General features: G+C 40.4%; 3 protein-coding genes across 4 annotated transcripts in view; all 3 read right to left on the reverse strand.

Moving 5' to 3' along the window:
* The window catches only part of LOC145434472 (sarcoplasmic/endoplasmic reticulum calcium ATPase 1-like), a 402,254-nt gene that overhangs the window by 305,151 nt on the left and 79,555 nt on the right, over positions 1 to 17,548 (reverse strand). The window lies entirely within an intron of this gene.
* LOC145434462 (uncharacterized) lies at positions 603 to 3,226 on the reverse strand. The gene is made up of 2 exons (XM_080311819.1): positions 1,656 to 3,226; positions 603 to 1,414 (listed from the first exon to the last, which is right to left on the reverse strand). Exons 1-2 carry the CDS (start codon positions 2,874 to 2,876, stop codon positions 1,085 to 1,087), a joined length of 1,551 nt encoding a protein of 516 aa, XP_080167945.1. The 5' UTR covers positions 2,877 to 3,226; the 3' UTR covers positions 603 to 1,084.
* LOC145459532 (calcium/calmodulin-dependent protein kinase type II alpha chain-like) lies at positions 10,213 to 11,370 on the reverse strand. The gene has a single exon (XM_080338174.1). The coding sequence runs from the start codon at positions 11,290 to 11,292 to the stop codon at positions 10,282 to 10,284; it is 1,011 nt and encodes a 336-aa protein (XP_080194300.1). The 5' UTR covers positions 11,293 to 11,370; the 3' UTR covers positions 10,213 to 10,281.

The raw sequence follows: 17,548 nt of genomic DNA on the forward strand, positions 1-17,548 counted from the left end.
TATACAGTGCCTTGCCAAGAAAATTGGATCTAGAGGATAGAAAATCCTTCCAAATGAATTTGTTCAAAACTGATACTACGTGCCCGATGAAATGGATTGCTGGCCCTGAGCCCCCATCACACTTAGCATCATCCGCTAGAATAACAGAAAGTATTTCCGATCTGTTCCCATTATTCCAAGCAGACAGGAACGAATTCTTGCATAAGTGCCGGGTAGAACCTGATCAAATTGCCATTGTGGCTGAAGAAACTAAGCTGCAATCCAAATCACAGTTATGGGGTCGGATGCGCAGTCACAGACTGACTGGAAGTAACTTTGGACGGGTCATCAAAGCCTTTGATAGGCATAGTTGCTCTGGTTCTTACCCCGAGTCGTTATTTAAAACCCTCTGTGGCGAATACAATTTATCGTGCAAAAGTGCGATAATGTGGGGCCAGATGCACGAGGATGCAGCGGTCAAAGCTTATCAAGACGTCACCGGCAACACTGTTGAGAAGGCTGGGCTATTTCTATTCCCTTGTGGATATCTTGGGTGCACACCCGATGGCATTATACTTACTGCTGATGGAATGAGAGGAGTATTAGAAATTAAGTGTCCATGGTCTCACCGGAACAAAACTTTTATTCAAATCATGACGGAGAAACAAGAAAAAGACACTTCAACATACTTGGATCAGAGCGGTGTACTGAAGAAAAACCACGAATATTGGCATCAAACTCAAGCGGAAATGGTAGCTACTAAGACATTATGGTGTCACTTTGTACTGTGGACAACAAAAGATATGCGAATCATAACAGTAACAAAGGACAATCATTGGACCGAAGAAAACTTGCCAAAATTGACCAATTTCTATCTGGATACGTTTTTGCCACACGTCACATCTTCAAAATAATTTCTTCCTGATCTGGCTATCATTAATTTTGACTGAATATACTCATACTCAATTTCATAAGCTATCTTTGTTTGTTCATTCAGGAAAGACACAATCAACAAAAGAGATCTGCGGTTTCCAAAATATCAGCTGAAGCTGTAGGCACTACAACTATTTTGATTCAAGACAATACGAGAAATTCTGCATTGAATCTAAACTGGGTTATTTGATTCAAGGTATCGCTCAAATACTCCTTGAATGGTTGGAGACTGCAAATTTACTAGAACTCCACATAGTTGCACCAGCTTATCTACGAAAGGTCTCTTTGTGCTAGTAATCAAATTTAAAATTTTATAATTGCGGATTCTTTCTATAGCTCTCTCGACATGTATTCTACAAGAAGCTATCTTTTTGCAGAACTTTGCCTCATTCTCGGTAAATTGCTTCTTTCCTGCTAGGAATGGTGGCAGATTCAACGAAACTCCGCTTGGCATCAATTCATGAATGACAAATCCTTTGTCTGCCAGAACTAAATCCCCGGCCTGTTATAAAGAAGCATCATATAATCTTACGGATTACAATGTTTAAATAGCTAAATAATATTCAATGGAACGCCTGGAGCTAACCTTATTTCAGACTTGGACTTATTGTCATCAAATAGTAATTCAAATTTCATGAAACAATAATTTGATTCATTCTGAAAGCCTCCAACTTTAATATCCTAAATAGACGATATGTGTCTGTCTATAATAATCTGTCTATGATTCGAATGCTGATACAGACCTGGAAATGTTGTAATACTCCTGAAAGCTTGGTGATCATTTTGTCACTGGTACTTCCAGGGTATCCATCACTAATGAAAGTTATTGCTCCATTGGGAGCTACTCCAATTAGATATTTAGCTGTCAGTCGTTTCTTGTAGTTACTGAAACTTGAGCAAGCTGCTTCAAGATCTTTTCTTGGGGTTTCTATGAAGAATTCTGTGCAGTCTATAATCATGCGGCAATTTGAAATCCCATGAAACTTCTGAGGAGTTGTGCACAAATGCTTGGCAACCGATGGAACTTGGTTCAAAAATTCTTTGAAAAATAGCTCATGCATGACATGCAAGTACGTCAAAAATATGTTATTGATTGAGGTATGGCTCAGATTGAACAGTTTTGCTAAAAAAACACTTGGCAGGTCGAATTTCATTTTCAGGAGCATTATGAGCAGCTGGTCAGAAGTGCTCACAGATTGCACAATTTTGCCGGTCCAGTAAGTCAAAGGCTGGAATCGGTCAATCTGCTTTACAATAAGTTCAAAAATATCTTTACTTAGTCCAGTGAAATTATGAACTTCAGCATTGGTCATATTTGTTGCTGACAGTATTCGTGATGACTGTGCAGCCATAGAGAGGAGTGTTGCCTCGGTGTCGCACTTCAGCTGATCAAGTTGTTGCGCCTGGCTTCTGGTTTTATCCACAAGGGCAGCAATCACACTATGGGCAACAGCTATTTCTCCTTTAAGCTTTTCCAACTGCTCTTGCTGTGGAATCTTTTCCAGTTCCTCTTGCTTTGGTATGTATTGTTCTTCTGATGGGATAGTGATGGTACTGTCATTTACAGAACTACCACTGGATTTGCTGGATACCATAACTGTGCTGCAACTTGGCTTTTCATCAGCAGTCACTGTTCCACTAGCACGCTGAGATGTACAAGTTTTACGCTGGTATATTCGTGTATCCCTTTCCTCACCTCGAAGATTGCAGCTTGGCACAGCATCCTTTTTCAATCTCTTTTTTTGAAACTCATCTGGTACATCTGACAATCTTTTACGGCTGTAATCTTCAACTCTGAAATGATACGAGCACACTAGAGAAGTAGGGCAGGGTGACCAATTTTTTCTATTAATCCTATTAATCCACATCTTTTCAAGCTTTTTATCTTTTGGAAATTGGTGAAACGATCGACCCGGATTTCTTTTGTGCGTGGCTGCACACCCAAATACAACACAATGCACCATAGTGATTACAGCAACAGTGTGCTGTAAAGCTCTCTTCAACAAATTATACGCTCTTAAAAATATACCTATTTATAGGAATAAGAGATCGTTTCAAATTCAACTAAAATCGCAGAAATACACATTACCGTGACAAAATAGTATGTATTATTATTATAGCGAAACTTTATCACCAGACACTCCGTAATCCTAACATCTCTTTTGCAGTTTCATGGCAAATGTTCGTAGTATCATACTATCATACGCAAAAACCATAATAACAGTCGCGGCGCTTGCGTTGCTATCGGCAGTTGCTAACGCCTAGACGCATTGTCCAATCAGAATGCGTCCTTACAAACTTCCGGTTTCAGCCCGTATTGCTTTGCAAGAAAATGTTGGTACAGTAATTGTTTCAAAGAAAAATGCAGGTACACGTACCGGTAACGTTTTCTATTACTACGTGGGGCTGACCAAATCTAGAAGTGATTCTATTCAAGATTGCAAGTCTGGTGTCAATCATTATTATCTCATAACAGTTTTTATGAATTATAAATATGAATATCTTATGCCATAGAAGAAGAAGCAGAAAATATCGACTTTACGGCCGTAAGAAGATGGGGAATTTGGTGCAGATGGTCCATCGATGACATAGCGGACTTTGATACGGCCATAATATGCTGAAACTAGGATCTAAGTGGAAAAGATGTCTGAAGAGGGAAACGCCATCCTAAGTGGGAAAGATGTCTGAAGAGGGGAACGCCATCCATTCGAGTTCCGGGCTAATCTGATAGAGGATTGCCGAATGTCCATCGGGGACATAGCGGACAGTGATACGGTCATAATATGCTGAAACCAGGATCATAAATATGTAGAAAACAATTCTAAGGAGAGGAAAGGCCAACCATGCATGTTCCAGGCTAATTTGACAGAAGATTGCCCAATGTCCATCGATGACATAGCTGACAGTGATACGGTCATAATATTCAGAAACCAAGGTCATAAATATGTGGAAACCATCTCTGAAGATCTGGGAAAGCCAACTATGCGAGTTCCAAGCTAATCTGGGGGAAGATTGCCCAATGTCCATCAATTACATAGCGGATATGCGGATACGGTCATAATATGCTGAAACCTCAATCAAAATATGTGGATAATGGAAATTTTGATGCTCGGTTCATACGCTTGTCATGGTGCCGTTAACTCCATAAATGGCAAACAAAGAGTCCTCGAATTAATAACATATACTGCAATGAATGTATTGCCTTGAAAAAATATACCTGTTACTATAAATATATACCTACTCCACGTATATTGTACAATTTTCTGTCAATGCTAATATAATATAGTGAAGAAGCAGATTAGAGTATTCTTTTGAAGTTATCGCAAAACTAGAATAATCAATTTGCAAAAAATTTCAAACATTTGGGGATGCGGTCGCATCCGTCGCATACCCCTCCCATACGCTGGTGTTTCAGAGTGAGAGCCCCTTGTACATAAAATAAGTTTTGAAGCATTGTGCACGAAATGAATAACTTGCATTTGAGAGATGATACTATCTCGTGTTGTGGTTCACAACCTCACATGAACGTTGTATAATATGAGTTTCTTTATTTGGAATACATTCATGTTAAAATTAATAACTGGGTACAGTACTAAATTCAATGTGAGCAGATATATGCATCCAATTCTCAATTGACTTACTTATAGTTACACAAAGCACTAAAACAAAATCCAACACCATTAATTTCCCGTATTGCCAATCGCCGATGTGAGTTCGGGAGGATTCGAACCACAGGGTATGAGACCGTACCCGATTGTTGATATATCAACCCCCTGAATATATAACACACACAATTAATATATGGTTTATTATAGTCGAATGGTCCTCGAGCGCGATTGAAGCGCGAAATATTTCCAATACCAAAGTCCCAAGAAGACCGACTGAACTTTAACTCTTACCAAGACCGAAACTGCTGCAACCCAAACCCCTTATCGGTTAGCTCGAAGGGTGCCCTAAATTATTTCTGTGAATGAACATAAATTAAACTTCATGTTTTTGCGACTCCCCCACGAGAGAATACGCATAATTATAGAAAATAGAAATAGGCATTTCGGCGTCGGCCAGTACCACGCCACGATGCACGAAGACATATGAAGTTCCGGTGAATATGGGACTCCGAGAAGTGTGTCAAAAAGATCGTCAACGAGAAAACCTTAGCCAAAGAGGATTGCCCATATGTTGAGCGTAAACTTCGATGTATATAAGTCTAACTGTCCATATGCGCTCAAATCGCTCGTGCCGAATTATGAGGTCGTCGCAATCTGCACCCCACAGGACAATAACATCTATCAGAAAAAATTATTTGCCAGTGACGAAACCCTTACTTTAGTTTAATACGTTTATGCGTTTCAATATCTTTTGACTATATAGCGGACAGGAGGTAACAAAATAACAACTTGTAGCGAAGTAGTTGTACCAACGGGCACGCCCGAATATGTTTAAATAATAATTACGTGGCTTTCATTTTCCTAGACAACAGCTCACTCAGCGCTACTGGTAATTCTGATTACGTGGACTGAGAGGATAAAAAGTTTATAGCGACATATATATGCAATTACCACCTAGGGGAGATGTGGTACCGATGGATCGAAAATTGCAAAATGATCTCTGGCCCTCAAATCTCCAGCCGAGAATAGCAGATCTTTTGCTGTCTCAACACTTCGATATAAGCTCTACCTATCGCGGACATTTACATGAATATCCGCCGTTTAAAAAAATATTTATGAACGTTTAAAATTTGTTGCTCGAACGTGTCATCGGTCCCCGCCCGGTGGGTCCAAAGGCACACGACCATGGGACCTATGAGACACGCTCAATAACTCAGGTTTGTTAACTTGTTTTGTTGTGTACTATAAGCTAAGCTACAACAAGCCAATGAAGAATGTTTCGTCGCGACCTTCAAGAATAAAATAGATTATATCAACTCAAATGTTGGCATAAAATCATGTTTTGATTTACGCCTAAACTTACAAAATTAATGCCACATACATATAACCCGCAAATCGACATTTTGACTTTCAAATACCTCCAAATTGCGATAAAACATCACAGGTAACTATGATATACAGCCTATATATATGTAAGCGAGTTTCTGTTGTTAAGTTTAAAGTTGGTCCATCTATTTTGCTTGATTTGGCTATGGTACCATAGGTCCTCCACCCCATAAATATTGTAATTGACTTGAAAATAGTCCACTCGAGGATGGTATTGATTCTGAAAATATGTGCCATTATATACCCAGATACAAGCCCTATACTTCACATCAAAAATTATGGCGGGTTTGTTAGTCTGAAAGGTAATATAGAAAAATGCAAATGTCGATCCAAATTTATTTTACACCTCCTAAAACGTAAATCATTCGTCACAGACCCCATAACTCACGAAGGTCGAATTTTTTTTGCATGTGAGGAAAGATTCTGTCTGCATGTAATTGTAGCCAAATTCACGGAGTGTATTCATGGAATTATCATGGAGAATTCTTCAAGTATTTTCGGACCCAGTGATCCATCGGTACCACATCTACCCTATTCATTCATGCATTATTGAAAAATTTTGCGCCTAGGGCGACCAAGTCACATACACTTTGCTGACCATCGAAATCACGCGACGGGGTTTTTGGGAGCTAAACCCCAAGAAGTTTGGTTTATCACGCTATGTGTGCGCAAGACAATCGTTTTTTTAAGGGGGTTGACGAAGTGCTGTTACGTCCCTCCCGCTTACCCATTTTCTTTATTACAGTCCTTACAATATGTTGAGGGGGGCGCTAGAGCCCGATAATTTTTGAAAGGGGGCGCTGGAGGAAAAAAGGTTAAAAACCACTGCTCTCCAGCTTCCTTTAATCTGCGTCCATGGGAAAATGCCAAAATATGCCTGATTTAGGGTGGCCATACGTCCCGAATTTCCCGGACATGTCCGGAATTTCACTGTAAAAACTGCGTCCGGGAGGAAATTCTAAAATATGCTGAAATGTCCGGAATTTCGAAGGTTTGAAGTGAGGCCAAATTTTTTTTCGTAAATCAACATAAATTATATTATTTATTCCAGGACATGGTCACATTGAACTGACTAGAAACAAAATACCAATGGTAAACTGCCCATGTCCATTTCTGGTGAACTCCGGACGAATCCACTTTTTCATATCGTCTTACTATACGCATCGAAATCGCTAAGTAGTGGTCATGTTATCCATAATGACTGGGACCGTCATGAATAGTCATAGTATCACATATTACCAGCAAATATTTATTCTTTTTTCAACCAAAGTGATCAGATTCATCGGTCGAGTTGATTGAGGGAGTGCTTTCGAAAATTTAGAGCTTATGATGCATCTTCGGGTGGGCAAATTGTTAGCATCATCATTTTAGGCAGTTTTGTTATTTCTTGACCTCCCATCACGATTGTCGGTATAGTGGAAAGATATTGGAATCTCCCAAACGTACCAGAAACAAATTTTTTTCGTGAGGAGCGCACGATTCCAAATTGTTATTTCGATATCGGGCGCATCATTTTCCTCCGCTGTTCGCATCTGTACTGTGGGGCTCAGATTGCAAAGGGCGTTAGGACTATATTAAAATCGAAAAATGAACTCGCATTGGATCGCACCTAGTGCGAAGAAAATTTCAAGAATAAATTAAATATCTAAAAAATTCTTGAGTCAATTCGCAAATTCGATTTTCATGTCGACGGCTGCCAACATATACTAATTGAATTGCGTGTCCACGGCCATGTAGATTTCCTTCTACGGCCGCAGGTTGGATACTCCTGTACTAGTGACGGTTTTGTTCGTTATTAAATATATTTCCGATGATATTCATTTGATTTTACTGTATTGAGTGCTGAGTCTAGGTAAAATTTACTTGATCAGATAAACATAGGCTAATTTCGCGCCGAAGGCCGTGAATTAACAGATCGCGCAAACTGGAATAAAATTCTTGTCTTTGACAATATCCAGAGATGAAGCGTTTCGGAGTAGGACCAAGCACCTTGTCAAGCTATCTTGCTCATTTCCTACTACTAGCATCTGTAGCCTACTGCGAGCACCATGCGCCTCACGACAACTCCTGATTACATCGATACCTGGCCATCCACAAAATTTATGAATCGAGAACGAATGATCGTACGGATGGTGCGGTTTAGCGAGTCGCTCACATGTCGCCACCGGAGACAGCTTGACTTTAAGTCAAATCGAACCGGTTTCCGGGCCTAATCTATAAGCACACGAATTTCCGCATCAGTTTAGAATTTGACGTTCTATTTATTTTACCAATAGACAAACCTTCAACATCTTGCATCTTGAAATCAAGGTATAAAATCTTAATATACCTCGCGGACCAGCAGAAAAGTCATCGCGGACCGGCGGTCGAGAATCACTGTTCTAGAGTGAAGTCTCGCATTTTTGAACTGGTAAATGAGAACCGCACAAGTCAACCTGATTTTTGTTAAATACTCACCATATAATGTTTTCATTTTATGTGAAAATTATGTTTAGTAGTTTCTTCCTTTAACATGCAGTTGAGGTACCCTTCCTTTTGTTAACCAATAATTTATAGTAATGTATTAGATATCCAGTTAGATAGGTTATAGTAGTGACATTTTTTATTGACTCGGCGAAAAATTGGGGTGCCGCGACAGGTTGCAGATTACCGTCAGTGTTTAGCGTATTAGTAATGGTTAAGAACCACTGCTTTATAATTTATGTTGATTTACGAAATAATTGCGGGCTCCCTTTGCGCTCGGGGGCTTGTAGCGCGGTAGTTTCGGTCATGCAGATGTATAACAAGTAGGCTACCAGTTGGCTACCTGTAGCTACCAGGCTTGGCTAAATATTTCTTTCAATTCCAGACCAGTTCGGCACAACTGGTTATAAGAACTATCCAAAACTCATATCCATAAAATGTAGCGTGTTTTCCGCGATTGAAAATTCTTGCTGGCAGAAATAGTTTTAAACGTATGAGCTGAAAGTATCGGGCGCTCATGCTCATCGACGGGTAACAAAACCCACCGCTTAGTTTTCAATGGTGCGTCTCGGTGACCAGGTTTGTGCTCCCAACTCATTTCTTTTTATCCGCACTTGCAAGTGCGTGCCATGCCACAGGTTGAAAAACACTGATGCAGGGGGATGTTTTCATGAACTGTCAAGTTTTAGTTAATCGTCAACGTCGAGGAAGTTCTAAATTTCTTAATTTGTTCTAAATTTCTAAATTTGTTCGCTTTGGTGTGATAGGATATCATCTTGACCTAAAATGGATTTCGTCCTATGTATCACGGGACAACGTTTTACTCAAATGTATTACTCGGTTTATATTAATCTATTCAGACAAGGCCTCAATTTCGCTCAAACCCAACACCGAAGTCACAGACACTTGATTGCCTTACGCGCACAATTCTTCACCAAGTTTCTTCATGAATAGGGGTGAAATTGTAACCAATGTCTGCACTATCCCAGATTCCGATGTCCGGTGGCCGCGGGACCTACGAAATTTTATATGCACAGCGAAGCTGGCAAACTCTTGTTACTCGATAGTATATCATTCGCCATCAACCATCTTTGTGGATCTGGATTTTTGGAATTCGTTCATATCAAATCGAAGACGCATATTGACAAGACACCACCACGTACTCCAAAAAATACAGCTGCAAAATTCGCTTGGAAATAATAAAAGTTATGTTATTTTCATGATAGTCTTTTGTTGCCGTTTATATAGCCAGCCTACTGTTAATATTTGCACGGACAGATGTAGGTTGCACGATAATTGAGCTAACTTTGAACTAAAACTTGACCGGGTCCGCGGGGATCCGTAACAGTCCAAAAGGGTCCGCGAAGACAAAAAGTTCAGGAACCCCTGGTCTACTATTTGTGAAACCGACATCAAATATCTAAATTCCATCCACTTCTCAAACATCATACATGTATAATGTATATATACTAATCTATAGTAGTATGGTACACAAAATAGCACACCGATCCGGATTGCGTAGAAAAAAATTACACCAACGATCACAATTTCACTATAGATTAATTGACCAGACGTAGCATACATAGAGCTGCATACTGTATTCACTAATTAGCGTAGGGTATAGCATACGTCTGTTTATTTTCCAGTTTAACTGGCACGAAAGTAACGTGCGGTTGCATATCTCAAAAGTTCGTTGGCACAAGGTATGTAGCGTACATAGATATATATATATATATATATATATATATATATGGATATAGAATCATATCTGTCCACCGACATCTTTTTTACTTCCCGAAAACCGAGATCATATCATGAGCGAGCTGAATCATAGGCCTAATAATAAAAAATTACAACCAACACAATAGCATCAATCTTTCGGTACTGCAACTTCTATGAATGGGACAGTGGTTTAACATGATTCTTTCACGGTATCGTCCATAGATGCGCCGGCGTGCTGCGATCCTCCTGGTGGCGATGGCATTACGCTGGCCATGATCGGTGCTAATACTGAATTAGTAACTATCCCGACTCCCCCAGCCGTTTTCCACATTTCCTTTTGAGTGAATTCGGTCAGATGCATTATAGCGTCGCCAAGATACTGGCTTTCTTCTCGCATGGGATTAAAAAATGAATGATTCAGCGCTTCTGCGGCGGTGATGCGACTGTCTTGATCTTCATTCAAAAGCTGTTTTATCAAGTCCTTCGAAGACTCCGAAACGCGATCCCAATAAAGTGAAGGGAAGGAAGCACCAGACGGGTGCGTTCCGCTGAGCAAATTGTAAAGTACGCACCCACACGCCCATAAGTCGATCGGCGTGCCATACTTGAGACCTTGGACCATCTCCGGCGCTTTATATTTACGCGTACCGAGGTCTCCGAGTTTTCGCCTGGCTTTGCCCTTTGTCTCGACCGCCAAACCGAAGTCCACTAGCTTCACAACTTCTCTTTTGTCTTCGATAGTCAACGAGAGATTGGGAGGCTTCACGTCACGGTGTATGATATTTTTAGTGTGGCAGTATTGTAGTCCGGTGAATATGTCTCTCATATAACGCATCACGTTGCTTTCGCAATGAGAAGTACGCTGTCTTTTGATGACATACTGGTAGAGATCGCCACCATTCAATAGCTCGAACACCAGTCGATAATCCTTCGCGTCCGAAAAGCTGCCGTAGAACTTCACAATGTTACGATGGTCAAGTTTCTTGATAATATGCTTCTCTTCGGACAATATCTCGACTTCCGGTCGCTGCATACCTTCTTTACTGATGATCTTAACGGCGTATTCTCTCGCCGACTCTCTATGAATGCATTTCTTAACTATTGCGCAGGCTCCGGTGCCGAGAACTTCTTCCTCTTCGTACAAGTCATCGAACCCCAACCTTCTGCCAGGGCACACGAAGGCACCACATGAAAAGTCCATCTTCACTGCAAACCGTACTGGTAAGACTGCTCAGACAGTGTCCCCGACAGTAAAGCTCTTTTTCCAGATGAACAACGGCAGTACTAAGCTTCGCGCTAGCATGGGGTGATAAAAACATTGCTTACATTGTAATTTCCCGGGCGACACGTTTAGTACGATTGACTTCTAATTACTCTTTCGCACCGCAGAGCACCCAACTCAGACTTCTTGTGCGGCTGACTTTGAAAAGGCTTTAGCAACTACAGTATGGTTTAAGAATAAGACGGTATAGTAAGAATTTATATAGCAATAGTCGCTCATTTTATTTCAGCGAACCTGAGAATCTCAACCAACTTCTATAGTCAATGGGAACGATTAGAGAAGGGCAAATTATATATTATGTAACTGAATCAATGCCGAATCTAATACTAGGCTTAAAGTCGAGAATTCGATTGCCACACATTATGACGTCATACATGATAAGAGCAAATAACCAAGTTTAGGTTTGTACCTTTCAGAAAGTCTGAATGAAAATATTGACAGTGACACTCACTCAAATCCATATGTCAATATCTATTCATTATTTAGCCGCATGCTGCATGTCTTCTCTACTGTTACGAATTCAGTATAGATGTCATAGTTTCGACAGTGGGATGAAAGTGTCGAAATAATAATTCCTGTCTATTAAATAGTTCTTCATCACACACTTTGGCAGAAGAATAAAATTACACTCTGCGACCAGAATCACTACAATCTGTAATCATCTCGATTTCGATTACTCGGATCGTTTTGCTTAGATCACAGCCAAAGAAATTACTTTCCATAGTGATGACGCACGCTAAATTCCTCTGATCTAACCCACCATTTCCCGCATGTCCAACCGAACAAACAAGCGCGACGGCTAATTTCAAAAGCCGTGTCGTCATTATTTCTATTCGATTTGTAGGGCTACTGCTATCCTAGACGACGATAGAGTCGATGACAATGCATTGACGTGCTTTGCACAGTAATAAACAGAGCAGGGGGACTTTTCATGCGTATAATTGGAGTAATTCCTCAAATAGGCGATCAATAATTGACTGTTCCCACGCACTAGATCAGGGGTTCTCAGCCCTTTCTTGGCCGTGGCCCATTTTTCGATTCAAAAATGTGGTGTGGCCCACCTGATATCTTGGAGTCATAATCCTGTTCAATGCGTGGTGATCGACTGCACCGATATGCCTATTTCTCTCTAAACTATGCGCATTTTCCTTTTAATGTACTGCTGATATTTAAATGTAGACCGTTCGGCCCATTCAACGAAAATTTTCATGTCGAATAAATATCCTCCAACAAATGACCAACGAAATAATCATCTTGGACCCTCCGAGGTCCCGCAATCGGGGGTATGGGTGCAGCAGTTACTGCCTTGGTAGATCATTAGGCTGAAACTCTTGTGTATATTATGATCGTCCGCCTGCTCCATTTGCATCGCAAAACACAATGATCAAATCCACGCATTCACTATGTGATTGGGATTTTAGTTCCACCTTTGTGGGGAATAATATAATCATTCTGAGTGAGATTCCAACAATTCATTGGTGAATGGGGTACTACAGAGAAGTGGAGAAAGATTTTTCAATATGCATGCAATAACACATCTTGTACCAAACCAACTGAAGTTGCGATGTCAGAATATTCAATCCAATGATACTATAAATTCACGTGACTCTTACATTATGTACAATGATAGCAGGGCGGACATTTTAAACCGACTCCAAATATTAATGAGCTCCGATAAATCTTCAATCCATTACGATTCGTTGCGGTGGTGCGGTATAACTCCACCAGAATTTGCTAATAATTTGCAGTCATGGCTATTTTTATCCTACAATAATACGACTTGCCTTAGTAGCCTACTGTAAATCTATTGATCAATTACTCTTCATTCCGAGTTTATTGCACACCCCTTTCAACGGCGTACGACATATGCCGCCCTGCCCCTGCCGGATTACTTGGTTACTTCAGCATTACCTTCCAGTTAAAATATACTCGAAATTATTTTAGTTGCTGTTAGCTGTAGGTTGCCAGAGTCAGTGGAAAAGCCGCCGTTTCTCCCTACCGTTTTGGACATGTACATGCAGACTCCATACGTATGCCACTACTTCTCATAAGAGTCGGGTGAAAAACTTTACGCAGCCTACGTTTAATTCGATAACATGAATAACTTTTTAGCGATTAACATAACAAATATAACTAAACTAACAGTAATTCTAAAATTTTCGAAATAGCTTTGTGGCCCACCTCAAATGCTCCTGTGGCCCACCAGTGGGCCATGGCCCACCCATTGAGAACCCCTGCTATAGACACCTTGTATATATTAACTTGTCAAAGTCCGTTATCAATCTGCGCATGCAACTCACGGCACAGTGCGAGAGATTGGGAAGGGCCATTAAGGTTTCTTGAGAGGGGTGGGACAATATGTATGGTCAGATGTCATGTGACACTCCTAAGTTTTTGAGTCACTACAGTAAGAGTTGGTCTACCTGAACCACTTACGCATGCGGTTATTTTTAGACTGCATCTGTTTCTACTTGAACAGATTTTGAACAACACGACTTATTTTTCACAAAAATACTTTCATTGTTTTGTCTGGATATTGTATCACTTTCGTGTGTAAACTTGTCCTACTAAGCGGGCGAAGATGCCGATGTATTGCGGCACTGAAGACAAGTTAAGAGATCGGACCCTCTTTCAAAACTTTATTTACCATCTTTTGCAAGAAGATGCACTCTGCGATTTCCAAAGTAGCTACGTCCGACCCACCGGTAACAACAGGCATCCCCCCGACCGAGTATACGTTTTGAACTATTGTCTTGGATACTTTTTCGCATTCATTATATACTTCCAATCGAAATAGTTTTGACATGTCTTGGACATCCCTCTTACTACTTTCTGTTGTGCAGAATTTCATGGCGATTCTTCTACTTTTACTTGGTTCAAAAGCCAGACTGCTGCGACATATGTCTTACACCTTCATGCGCATGCCACATTGCATACTGAAAAACATAGCCTACAAGCATTTAATTTACAGTGCCAGCAAAATATCTTTACATTCAGTGGGCAAGAAATACCTTTAAAATGAAAATGTGCATAAGTTCGTAGCTTATTTTTCCCGCCAGAAGCATCGCGTTACCACCAGGGCTGTGCAGTCGGTCAATTTTACTACCGACTCCGGCTCCGACTCCGACTCCACACAGTTTCAATATACCGACTCCGACTCCTGAGTCTATAAACGTACCGACTCCGACTCCGACTCCTAGGTCTTTAAACGTACCGACTCTGACTCCGACTCCGACTCCCGACTCCGACTCCAGCATTATTACCAATTTACTTCGAAAATTATATGCCACATTGTCGGTTGAATGACTATCATACAACCATTAAACATATGCAAACATATGATTAACGGTGGCATGCTAAATTGTTCCACTATGGCACAGCTCGAATTATCCACTATGCAATTAACATGAAAGAAAGACTTGCTCAATATCCTTGATTGTTCAAGTTTTTATAACATGGACTCTCTAATATCATGAAATGTATGAATCATTCAAATATGGCAAATATCCAATCCTGTACAATAAAAATGTAGATAAAAATCCTAGTGTAGCTCTTGTGTATGAGTCAGCAACTAATAAATAGATTGAACTTACTAATTTTGTCATTGCACACTATACTGATTACAAGCACACACCTCTTATTACTAATAGACATTGGTCATAAATGGAATTTAGTTAAGTAGTAAAAGACCATAGCCTAAGTCTAGTCTACATGTACTTAATCAAGTATTCAAGGATTGGGACTTGCAGTCTTTCTTAATCATTTGTTCGACCCAAACAGCTAAGCTACACTACAAATATTTTTAATTTTGTCAAGTGGGACGCATCGTTTGGTCATATTTACATCATTTTTACAATTTAAAAAAACCAGCCGATGAATTTGCAGCTGTCACAGTATTATGGTATAATTCCAAAAATTGCATCAATTTTGACTGCATCGCGAAAACGCATATTGCGATTTCTTCCGCTGTGCAACTGAGTTGTAATTTGCAAGTAATGTCTAATTTTATCTATATCAGGGGTGGGCAACTTTTTCGGCCAAAGGGACACATGAAATTTACGAGCCATTGCGCGGGCAACTGGAATGTTGATAACCTTTTTTTTAGTCGTGCGATAGGAGCGAACCGAATTGCAAACAAGACTTATATTAATCTGCTCTAAAACTGATAACTATATGTCATGCAACTGTGCAGTGTGCAATCGGTCCCTGTTCGCGCGAAGCGCGAAATATTTTTGCAAGATAATGACTGAATTATATCAATGAATATGTTGCTAACATATATTGGGGGTCGCATCTGTATACCACTGGGCTCATTTGGCAAGGACAGGATTATTCAACGTTTAGACATAGCAAAATCGACGGTATCAGTGAACATGCCTCTATCATTTTGTGCAGATGTTTTGTCGACGATCTCGCTGCGAGTGCACTAGCGAAGCCGCATGTTGGACGACACGTTATCTCCTAATTACGAATATAGATAGACTCAATTCTGTGAATATTATGTATTTATAATTTTCAGAAGGGGGCTCAAATACTGAATGCAAGAAATCTAGTGACAATGGATCATGTGAAGTACCGAGAAAAATTTCAAGTCAAATAAATCTGCTATGAATTATTATACCTTATGGTCATATACGAAGATCTGGGATAAATGTGGCTGGCCTCTGGATACGTCAATGCGTGAGAACTGTTGTTTTAGTCATCATCAAATTTCGCGGTCATGCTAATCAAATTTTGGTTGGCCTTGCAATTTTACCTGATATCATAAATAATTCCGAGAATTTCTTCGCAGGCCACACCTAACCTTCTCGTGTGCCAAATTTGGCCTGCGTGCCACGGGCTGGCCACACCTGATCTGTAGGCCTGTGGTTATTAATAACAGTGATTGGTGGTACATAAAAATTCTATTGAAAAATTCTTTCAAAGCAAATGTTTTCATGATAAAGAAGTTGGAGACGGAGTCGGAGTCGAAGTCAGGGTCATTCTTACAAATTCCGACTCCGACTCCAGTCAGTATTTTCCCCACGACTCCGACTCCGAATCCAGCTATTATAGTTTTCACAACTCCGACTCCATCAAGCAGAAATTACCCAGACTCCCGACTCCGACTCACCCGAGTCCACAGCCCTGGTTACCACAACGTTTACAAGATGTTTTTCTCACAATTGCATATTCTTTCGAACTTTTTAGCTTCAGAATGGATTTTGAAAGCCGTCGACATTTTTTGGAAAGGAACAATATCGTGCGATTTCAGAAGCCTTATTATCTCGGAAGATGTAACGCAGCAGAAGGCATGCAGAGCAATGGCCTTGCAAGAAAGTGCAGCAAAATCTACAACCACTCTGGTGACGCGAATCTTCTGACTTAAATGTGTAAGTTGGGAAGCACGTGGAGCAGTTGGCTAAGCCGCCATCACCACGACACCAATGGAAATGGAAATGGAACAACAGTTCCGCCTATCTCTTATGTGTTGGGGGTTTATCTGGGCTCCTCATCGCTAACCGCACTGCCATTTCAGTGCAGTCCACATTGACAGTGAGCCGAGACAAAAATTCGGCAGTAAGGACGGGCGCATGAAAATCGAGAGCGACTAATGCTGAAAGAGTGCGAAAGTAGTCCGGAAGATTACGAAAACCGAATATAATGACCAATACAGATGTTACAGTCGTGGCGCACATGGCCTCAATAGCCGGCAGGTGCCACTGCCGTGCAAAATAAATAAACAAGTGAAGTTTTTTGTCGACTGGATGTAAAGAATTTTTGTCATCACTGTACAACACATGAGGAAGCATTTATACATGCATCATCCCTCTTAGGAACAAATCATAATTGATAGCGAACAAATCTGCTGCAACAAACGCTTAAAAATGACATCAATCCACATGCAATTGCATGCGAGTACACTAGTATAGCGAGTATAATACATCCACATCTTTTCTATTATATTACAGTGACAACTCAATATGTTTCGAGAATATACTATCTAAGTGTCTATGCTTTGTCTCAAACTGTCGGGATGGGATTGAATGTGTTTTTTGACGGAGCTGATTGATGGATGCGGTATGAGAGCAGGCGTCTTTACAATTGGAGAATTATGACTTTTTTTCTACTTCTCCCGAATTATTAAAATCAGCACTTGGATCGCTGGACCCTGCGCTACTACGGAGTTCAATAA

The sequence above is a fragment of the Botryllus schlosseri genome, chromosome 2 (genome assembly GCF_051294905.1).
Source record: "Botryllus schlosseri isolate E-star chromosome 2, Bs_hap1, whole genome shotgun sequence".
Classification (NCBI taxonomy): Eukaryota; Metazoa; Chordata; class Ascidiacea; order Stolidobranchia; family Styelidae; genus Botryllus; species Botryllus schlosseri.